This window comes from Pygoscelis adeliae, unplaced genomic scaffold (assembly GCF_000699105.1).
Source record: "Pygoscelis adeliae isolate BGI_AS28 unplaced genomic scaffold, ASM69910v1 Scaffold206, whole genome shotgun sequence".
Lineage (NCBI taxonomy): Eukaryota > Metazoa > Chordata > Aves > Sphenisciformes > Spheniscidae > Pygoscelis > Pygoscelis adeliae.
The window spans coordinates 1,169,940-1,180,593 of NW_008825052.1; the positions used below are offsets into that span (position 1 = coordinate 1,169,940).

At 38.7% G+C, this 10,654-nt stretch overlaps 1 protein-coding gene across 1 annotated transcript in view; it reads right to left on the bottom strand.

Moving 5' to 3' along the window:
• Window positions 1–10,654, bottom strand: part of SLC22A16 (solute carrier family 22 (organic cation/carnitine transporter), member 16) — a 40,371-nt gene that overhangs the window by 9,892 nt on the left and 19,825 nt on the right. The window contains exons 2-6 of the mRNA XM_009326408.1: window positions 7,560–8,036; window positions 5,427–5,544; window positions 2,981–3,530; window positions 940–1,067; window positions 437–546 (exon numbers count right to left, since the gene is read on the bottom strand). Coding sequence (XP_009324683.1) covers window positions 437–546; window positions 940–1,067; window positions 2,981–3,530; window positions 5,427–5,544; window positions 7,560–7,996 — 1,343 coding nt within the window. The 5' untranslated portion in view covers window positions 7,997–8,036. The remainder of the gene's footprint in view (window positions 1–436; window positions 547–939; window positions 1,068–2,980; window positions 3,531–5,426; window positions 5,545–7,559; window positions 8,037–10,654) is intronic.

Consider the following 10,654-nt stretch of genomic DNA (forward strand, 5'->3'; position numbering starts at 1 on the left):
AACATCAGTAGGATGATATGTGTCTTTATGCACTGGTACCAGGAAGCTATTGCTACACCAGTGTAAATTTATATTGTCATGAAATTCAGCTTCTTCCATAATTAAGATTAAAAATACAACAATCATTCAGCAGAGACCACAGGATGAACAACCAGGACTTTTAAGAAAGGCATAAATAATGTTTAAGAAAGTATTGAGTATTCTTCTAGTTCCTCAATGAAATGAAAGAATGCACATGGAAATGAAAAATAAATTAAAAAATATTATACAGCCTATACCAGACAACTCTGAAGCAGCGGAGGAACTCATCCCATCCCAAGTCTTTCGGTCCACCACCACTAATGTCAAAAGCTGCTGGATCTGGCCCAGGAGCATAACAAAGAAAAGGAAATAACAGCAAAATAATGAAAAATATATGACTGGTGAAAGTTCTTACCTTACAATTGTTGGGTACAGTTCTGCTGTGTAGAGATATATAAGGCCAAATGCCACACCTATCGAAAATTTTCCAGCCATATTTGCTAAGACAATTAATATATTGAAATCCTATTGAAAGAGAGCACAAATAAATAAATCACAAGAAAATAACACTGTTCCATACTTAATTTAAATCCTTCAAAAGTTGTGACCCTCTTTAAACATGAAGCAATACTTATTGCTTGCTTTTTTAAAATTGGTCTCAATACATAACTAGTGTCCATATAACTTTTTACTGGTCCTGGTTCACTGAAGCCCTGGGAACATTTTACATGTGACTCCAGCAATGAAATTGTGAAACCTGTACTGAAAATACAGAAATCTATCTTAGACTGGCAGCCACACTTTAAAACCAGCCTTTAATCAACCATATGATTTAGAAAGAGCAGCTGCATCTACAGGCTTAAGAGCCTTTAAAATCAATTTCTACTATAGGAACACTTTCAACGGTATGTAACTAACCTGAGGTATGAACATAATTAAAACACAGATCAGTGCACTTAAAATAAGGAACGGAATGAGTGTGTTTCTCCTTCCCAGTTTGTCCATCCCAATGCAAGCAATGACATAGCAAGGCAACTCCACAGCACCTGTCAGTATGAAATTATTTCGTTTTAAGTCATGATTACACATATTCATGTTATAACTCTAACTTCCTCTTTATGGGGATTCATTTAATCTAGGGGGTAATAAATAAGCGAAATCTAGAGATAACCGGTGTGTTGAGCTAGTTCATTTGGTAACAGAAATGGCAACAGAAGGCAGAAAGCGTGGCCTAAAATATGGTAGTGGGGGATGGAGAAGGACACGGGAAACAGGTTTCACAGCACAGAGCAGCTCCAGTTCGCTTTGGGGTGGAAAATTACAGAAAACAGCAAGGCCACGGTCCTGCTTTTATGACACTGTCACTTCTGACTGAAAGTTCTCCATTTGCTGCTCTTTTGCTTCAGGTATTTTCACATCAACAGCTTAACTGTGCCCACGAGGAACATTGCTGGTGTCACACCGACACACCTCTCAGGATTTGCCAGCTTCCACCTGGACACAGAACCAAAGCCACAGGCACCTCCCCCAGCTTCAGCCCCAAATCACCCCAATGTAAAAGGCAAGCAAGGTCTCTCCAGGTCTGGTTTTCTGAGTTAGCTCCACAAATACAGAGAGTGCGGTTCCAGCTTTCTCTCTTCTCCATTAAAAAGAGGGCAGCCGCTTACAATATCCCACTCTTACTCAGACCGTCTCTTCCTAATGCCTCTTTCCAGAGAAAAGCTTCTGCAGCTCTAAAGGAACTGGCGTTTGGCTAGGACTGTTCACAAACCCTGTGTAAACATGATTTGCCCCTAGACAAATTATATTGAGCCGAAGCCAGTTCAGACATGTTTTAAACCAACTTGCTCATGAAGAATGCTACTATGTCCAATGTAAAATCAAGGAAGAACATAAGATACAGCCCTGAACAAATATGCTGCATTCCTTTACTGAGCATGTATAGTATGTCAATACACTTATAATATCAGGAAACAATCTTTTGGGCCTGTGTTGGTAAAGCAGGTTGCAATTATTCAGTGTATGTTAGTCTGCTAAAATATTTTTGAAGGAGGTGGATACAGTGATTTATGCACTGTACTCCGCCGTAATGTTTTCATTTCCGTGCAATACTAGCAACTACTCTTCAATGTGTCAGTCAACCAATACGCTATAATATGTGACAATAAAAACTGAATTCATCAGTGTCCCAGTCCTTCTGTGTGCTTATGTACATGAACAGTCACATTCACTTTACTGAGAGCACTCAGCTGCATAAAGCAAAGTGCACGATTTAATTCTTTGCTGGCTCAGAGCTACGTGCCTGATCTAGAGTCTTCTAAAGTCAATGGAATATTTCCATGATCTTAAACTTTGGATCAGGCCTTGAATGCTGCCTTTATAAACAACTGACAGACCAGAGGAAGATTACAGTCAGACTGACAAAATTAAAAGAATACTAGAACTAAATTAAAAATACACTTTTGAGAAAACTAAAATTACTCTTGCTTCTGAGAATTATGGCTCTGTTTTCTACACAGACAGACTCAATATATCATGACTGTAAGTGATTAAAGGAATAATTTTTTCCTCTCGTTTTTCTAGTTTGTGCCTTTAACAGAGCCATGTGAATTTTGTGTTGCTGGTCTGCTTCCCTTGGTGTTTGTGTGGATCTGCTATATGCTTGCAGGGCAAAGAGGAGACAAGGGGAATATGGTTTTACAATCACAAAGACAGATGGAGAGGAATTTTGTACACCAACAGATTTTAAATTATCTTTTTTTTTCAGAAACAGTGAGATTTGGAGTGAATGATACTCCTCCTGTGTTAGTCAACTTTATGAAGAGTTATCAAGAAACTTTTTGAACAAGGTTCATAATTGAATGAACAAAGTTAAAAAACTGGCCGTCAAATCTATTGACATTTCTAAATGTTATGTTCTAGTTCTGTCATAAGCAGAATAAGGCACAAAAATATTTACCTATGAGAAAGAGATTTAAATATTCATTGCCTCCTAGACTGACAGAACTGAGGGAGAAGACGTAGTACCCCAAGCTCCCAGTGAACCAGATCAGCCAGACTGTGATGGTCCTTCTTGCAATGTGCCAGTTACAGAACAGGTCTAAGATGTTGTGCTTCTTCGTTGAGGACGTGTCATTGTCACCCGTTCCGCCACTGACTAGATCATCTTGTTGGACTGAGCACAGTTCAGAAACTTTGCAGGGAGTGCTTACTTTATTCCATCTTGCCATTATATTAATTACTTTTTGTGCATCTTCGTATCTTTCCTCTGACAGGAGCCAAAAAGGTGTTTCTGGGAGCATCCAGCAGCACAAGACAAAGGGAAGAGTCGCTATGGAGAGAAATATCTGATAGACCCACCAGGTCCGAACCAAAAATCCCACGAGTGCCACAACCATAATTCCCACAGCAAAAAAAGCATGGACATGCATAGAAGCCCAGGTTCGTGCTTTAATGCCAACAAATTCAGTCACATAAACAAAAGCCACAACCAGGTAGCCACTTGAAACCTGAAGGGTGGGAGAGAGGGAAAAAAAAAAAAGAGTGAGGTTTCTATCTACTCTCCTTGTGCAACAGCAGCAAAAACAAACAGCGAACAGTGTTCCACATTTGTGTATGCTTAATTGCCACTGCACTGGCATGTCCCACACTGACAGAAAAAAAAGCAACCCTGAAAACAAATCAGCTGGAGAAAAAGTTCACTCAAACCTCCAGACTGCCTGGACACTGTATTTAAAAATGTGAAGTGATTTTGGATGCTTCTCTGTAGTGGGGGAGAGCCAGAGAGAGACACCTGAAAAAGAGCCTAATTTGCTGATGTCACTAAGCCCTTCACCTCCAAAAATGAGGTCCCTTAATGACATCGCAAACTGGACGCTCGGGAAAATGAGGTCCCCTGAAGTAATTGCCACTTCTGAAAATCTTGACCTTGGTTTTTAAGTAGACTATTAATAATCTGTATGTCAGGGAACTGCAAATTTACTGAGAATTACCTTCCACACCCTTGTAAATTATCTCAGTAAATCAAAGTTTTACAATGTTGGAAGAGAATCTTATATATATGGTTATAGGTTCTCATACGTTATCTAGCGAATGCAATTACTGGCATGTTCTGCATTATAGTGTTTCTTCATTGAATATATATATTATTGAATATATATATTTCAATTTCTCTAGCAACAGTCAAACTCTTGGTATCTCAAAACATTTCAAAACACAGCTAGAAAATCTAGACTAGAAAATATTCCAGTATATTGTTTTGATTAATCAATTTTCTGGTTAAAATATTCCAGTTAATAATCTCTGATTCTGAACCCACTGAACCTGATAGGACGGCTGCACTGATCTCAGTGGCACAGGGCTAGAGCTTTAGACCTCCATCTCGCAAATCAGTCCCAGTGGGCAGTTAGAACCTACAGCATTGGTCTGGTCAGAGCTTTTTGCTTTCCTAAACTACCACAGGCCCTAGCATCAACAGCCAAGGGAGTCAGTAGGGGGACTCCTGCTCATCTCACTGTGCAAGGCTGAAACGCCCATGCAGTTTTTCCTGCTAGGAAATCCTTCTGAGCTCTAATCAGGCAAAGGGAACTCCAGATGCAAGGTTCTGTCTTGACTAATGCACTGTCAGAAGGAATAAAATAAATTATGTAATTATTTTCAAATTTCTAACCTACTTTAAATAAGTTACATAATTTTTCTTGTGATAGCATTCCAATTTCTTTATGCATTATATAGTGAGAGACTAGAAATATTATACTTTTGGATGTTAAATAGTAATTTAAAATTGGTTACTGTGTATAAATATTGAATATATGTCAGATATTGGATATATATCATACATATATATAAAAGTATGTGTATAGATACTCATAAAGACATATACTGGAATACCCTTAAGTACAGTATAAACATCTAGGTGTTAAACATGTCTACCTATGTATTTAGTATTCTAGATGTAGCTTAAAAGACCAAAGAGATGCATGGAAGAGAAAATGTGCATCTCTCCTCCATCACTGAAAATGGTAGAGAAAAATCATACTTATTATAGATTTGTTATTTTAAGAAAAATATACTCCATTTCTAACAATAAGGAGAAATGCAACGGCAGCTGCAATGCAGAATCCAGAGTTTGCTGCTCACACTTGGTATTTAATTACCAGTCCAGCAGAGGTTGGGATGGAGGAAGTACCAAACACTGCTTCATACAGACGCTTTCTATTAATTCAAAGAGGAAAAGTGCTGTGGTCCAAGAACATTCAGACTCTCCCTGCTCTGCTGAAATAAGTGCAACAGAGGGGGCTTTAGATTAATGAAGTAGGGGAGGAAATAATAACAAAAGGGAGGTTTTCCTGAGAAGGGGTAGGAAATGACACATAAAAAGAGCCAGGGTGAACATCCTTTCTTACCATAGCAAGGAGAAAGCGCACAATCACAAAACTGTAGTAGTCAAATGTGAAGGCCACTGCAACGCCAAATACAAACTGACCAGCACTTGTGAACCATATAACACGCTGTCTCCCCAGCCTGCAAATCACAGCAGTAATAAAATTATGAATAACCACAAACATTCTATTAAAACACACCTGCAACTCCAGAGAGCCTATCTGGAAGTGAGTCTGAAAATAGTGTCCTTAATACTTTCACTCACGACAGAAACTCTGATTTAGTTACCCATATTAATTTTTCAGTAATTCCAACTTCCAAGACAAAGGAAGCTCCTATGGACAAAACTTCCATTCCACAATTCTTGGCTGGAAGCAACGTGCAGAAGTGGGCATTACATATGCTCACCTCCAGGTTCAAGTTTAACTTCTACATAACTAATCCGCAAATTTACTCTGTCTTATTTATGAGGAGAGTAGGTAAGACTCGCTTTTTCAGATATTTTATATTAAGTAACGTCTAGTTAATAATTTCTATCAAAAGTTAGCTGTGATAACACATGCCATCTCTTGCCAAAGTAACAACCAATTTGGACAGTAATGAAAGGCTTCTGTAAGATATCTTTGTCCAGTTATTTAAAGTTGAATTCTCTAATAAATGACAATTACATAGTTCCCCTGAATTTTCTGATTGCATCACAGCATACATGCGTGCATATACAAACACAGAAATCCAGGAAGCTAGAATACTAACAGCAAAAAAAATCATGTCAAATAGTAGCTTCCCATCAATAACAGTATTTTCCAGTGTAGAAGAAGGGCATTAAGTAAAAAGGAACTTCTATTTGTTTATCTTCTTCCCATATCTCAGGGAGAAAATATACCAAGTAGAGCCAGTTGTGCCTAAACAAGTGAGCACATGCTATCAATAAGAAGCTCATCTGAGGAGAAAACCTAGAAAACTGCAGTAGATATACAAGACTCTAGTGAGGATTCATTATATTCTATCTACAAATGTTCTGTAATACAAAATGCGCGGAATCCTTTTTCTTCCCTGATAATATTCTCTTGGACTCTTATTATCTACTCCAATGCGAACAGCTTTTCACAGATGTGGATATTACATTTAGACAGAGAGTTTGAGGACTTTCAGGGGTGTGTGCTTGTTTGTCGGTTTTTCTCCATAAGTATTTGGTACTACATTAAAACAACTCCTATTTTTCTCCAGCCGTCACCTGGAGTCACACGCATTTGATCTCTGATTCCTGCCAGAAGAGATCCCAGTGAGTCCTAGCTGTCGGAGCTCTTCTGTTGGGAAATCTGTTAATTGGGAATGGGCGGAACCCACAAACTTATTTCCCACCACCCAGGATGTGTCAGAAAATAATAACTTTCAGCTTTAAAATCTACAGTTGTAAATCCACAACTCAGAATGTGCATATTATCTTAACTGGCTGTCCATGGCTCGAATTAATGGAAATGAGAACAATATGATCATAACCTTTAAATCATGTCTGAGTATTAATTAATAAAGCTATGAATGATTTAAAGGGATGCAGAACAAATGTTGGCATTATATTCTGGTTTTGTATTAAACGCGGTTTTACAAAGCCTTGGATCGGGAGACAGGATTGATTCCATGTGTTCTAAAAGCCAAATTAAAAAAAGATCATCTTTACTTTTGCATTCCCATGTTGTAACTGTCACACCGTAGCATTGTGCTAATGAAGGAATATCAGAAAACAACATGCCTGGTCTCCTTTTTCTGCTTATACTCTTAGCTGTGGGATAAAATGTCACCCTCCACCTAACAGAGCTGTTAGTCAACAAGCTCCTTTATAGAAAGAGATAAGTAACACTAAACCAGCCTTCAAAGCAAAACACAGGTACATAAACTGCCTGAGGCAAAACCAAGTACAACGTAGCTTAGGTGTTTGATTCTCATATGGATAGAGGGGCATGGCTGGGCGTTCTTCTGAGGTAGGAATACGTGTGTTTGTGTTGAGGAAGAGAAGCAGGAGGATACAGACGTACATCCTGGATCTCACTATTGCTTCTGAGTCCAGCTCTGATGCTGGATCTCAGTGCGTGATCTGAGATAACATCCAGGGAGGAAGTGTCGGCTGAAGCTACAATTTTCAGAGGATGGCACTTTACCTGTCAGCAATGTCACCAAAAATCACTGCTCCAATCAAGACTCCAAGCATGAATGTAGGCTGGATTAATTTTGCAAGCCATTCTCGGTCACAGACCAGATCCCACTGCGTAACAACAGTGCTCTTCCACTTTGTATCATCATAGAGAAATCCATCAGAACAAGAAAATATGGATTTGTTGCCTTTGTATTCATATGCCAGATCCAAACTGACTTCTCGTTTGGACCTGCTGCATTGGTTAAGTTCCCAAATTTCTCCATTTTCCAGCTGGACTACAATGTAATTTTCTGTTGATGTCCACAGCGTCCAGATGTCCTCTATACTGGATTCAGAGGAGTTGTAGAAAAGAACACTACTCACATTTCCAGGGATCCCACATACAAAGTTAGGAGTAACAGCCATGAACACAGACGCTAAGTAATGGATACCACATGACATAGCTTGAAAGACAGATGCAAAATAAACACATGCTTGAAATCTGTAAAGGGAAAGAAAAAAGTTTACTGAAGAAAAGCCCTCTATACATGAAAAAAAATCAACATAGTTATTTTGCTAGGATCAGTAAATGGAGACAACATTAAAGTGCCTAGTGTTTTGTTATATAGTGCTGCTTCAACATTAGCTAAGCCCTGCAAGAGACCAAAGGTGAGAAAAGATCCACAGCAGAAGTAATCTATTGTCAGGAAATCAATGCTGCTCTTACTCGTGTTTAGCATACACAGAGAAGACCATTTAAAAAGAAACAATTCTGAATTTAAGTACTTAGTTTGAAGCAACCTTCCACCCTCCAATTCTCTGTAGTACATCCCCTCAAAATAAGGCCTTAGATTACTGGAACGGTTAGAAAAACCAAGATGTTGTAACCTCAGGTTCTGAGGGATAGAGATGTGCGCATCAAATAAAACAAACCAAACACATTATGCCCTTCATTTCACATAATTGTATCTATATAACTGTATTCCATCTATCTTCCACCTCTCTTTATTGCCTCTGAAAGACAAAGAGAGAATACATGTAGACACATGTAGAGGAAGTTAGAATCTGAATAGCGTGAAATGTTCTGTACCAAAACATAGCTGTAAACTGGGTTGGGTTTTGGCTTAAACAGGGTGTGCAGTTATGCATTAAAGATTGTATCATAAAGCAAACATGGCAAAAGAATGTTTTATGCATAGCCTGAATTTTTGGCATTTTAACAGCTTTTAAAACATGCTTGAGATGCAAGTAAATCTTAGTATATAAATTGCACATGTATCCTGAATTTTGAAAGACTTGCAATGAACTCTAGTACCACTGACTGCAAATTCTAGACAGTTTCTGATAATCTAAGCATAAGGAGTCTTTTCCTCAATTACATGTTAAAATTATGCACATAATTAGTACAACATCTGTTCAGAAAAAACAACATCGCTTTGGTTTCTCCTCCTCTTTTTATTTCCTGAAGGCCAATCCATTGCACTAATTTGAAGAAGCATTCAATGAGCTTCTATATATACATCCTTACTGCAGTATGCGCTGGGCCTTGGTAGTATGAAACAAAAAGCTGCTTTTTTTTAAATGATCAGAGGCTATCATCTCTGCTGAAGTTATAGGAAATGATGCCAAAAAAAATTGCCTTGAAATGTCTTGTGGGAAAAGTCAGAGCAATTCCAATTCCCATAACAAATACGACCTCTAGATGACTCCTCTCTGAAATGTATCTAATCTAGCCTTGACTTCCTGCGATAAAGGTTGCAACAGTACCTAGCCTAGGACTTTCAAATCATCTATCATCACAATTTCTAATGAATTTCTAAACTATCTATAACCAAAGTCTTTAAATAGAATGTGCTGGATACATTGTCTTAATGTCCAATTAACCTTTCCAATTAAACAGTTCTCTTGTATAACCTAACTCCATTCACCATCCTCATTCTCCTCTGCCTTTTATCTTGCAATTCTTATTTCTTTCCTTGGTAAATGTAAACCCAGCTGCCCATCCTGTGTTTCCAATGGCATTGTTGCTGTTCAGATGGAGTGCTTTTTATCTCCCTTTCTCTTGGCAACAGCTCTATTGACTTTTCCACAGCAGTCTGAGGAGAGGGCTGAATTGCTAAACCCACCGTGGCAGCTCAAAAGCTGGCTCCACTTCCCTCTTGAAGACTCGGCAAGGCACCCCTCACACAGGTGCTGTGCTGCTCTTTCCCAACAAACCTTGTCAGAGATATGGTCAAGAGACACTGAACATAACCACAGCACCCCTTAAGCCTATCAATCCCCTCTCAAGACAACAGCTTCTTGAGGACTAAGTAGCTAGCCATAAATCAAAGCACGGCTAAACCTGCTCTGAAAAGCTTTTGGACTATCTTGGACCACAAAAAAAGCAAAGATTATTCTGAAATGCAACCTTTGTCCCCCTATTAATGCAGACAAATATGGTCAGCAACATTTTCTAGTTTGTCTTCTCTAGTTTCATTTTAACTGTTCCCATCAAAAGACACAAACTTGTTTTAAAAATAGCAGAGCAAGACCAAATTCAACAACTTGGGCTATTGTTGCTGTGTGCAGAATGACTGAAATCAGGACTAGAGGACCTCTAGCAAATTAGCAAACTTAATCCCTAGAAGCTGTGCAGTTGCATCTTCTACTAGCAAATAAAAATCGGCATACCTGGAACCAGGATCCCCAGTATTTGCAATATCTGTCATTATGCATCAGGAAATCACAGTGTCAGATAGCCCAGTTGGTATTTCCCAGACAGAGGAAGTATTGAAAAATTTAAAACTCCTATACATTCATCTTGAGTTTCATAATTAGCTCTCACGGTACAAGAAATATCAGGTTCATCATTTCCCTTCTACCCAGTAAGAGTGAGCAGGAGAAGTATGTTTATGCCCTTTCCTGTTGGAGAGGCTTGAAAGATGATAGCAACTTGTAAGGATATGGACTAAGAAGATGGCGTGAACCAATGCATTAGAATCATAGAATCATAGAATCATTAAGGTTGGAAAAGACCTCTAAGGTCATCAAGTCCAACCGTCAACCCAACACCACCATGCCCACTAAACCATGTCCCTAAGCACCGCATCTACACGTCTTTTAAATACGTCCAGGGAT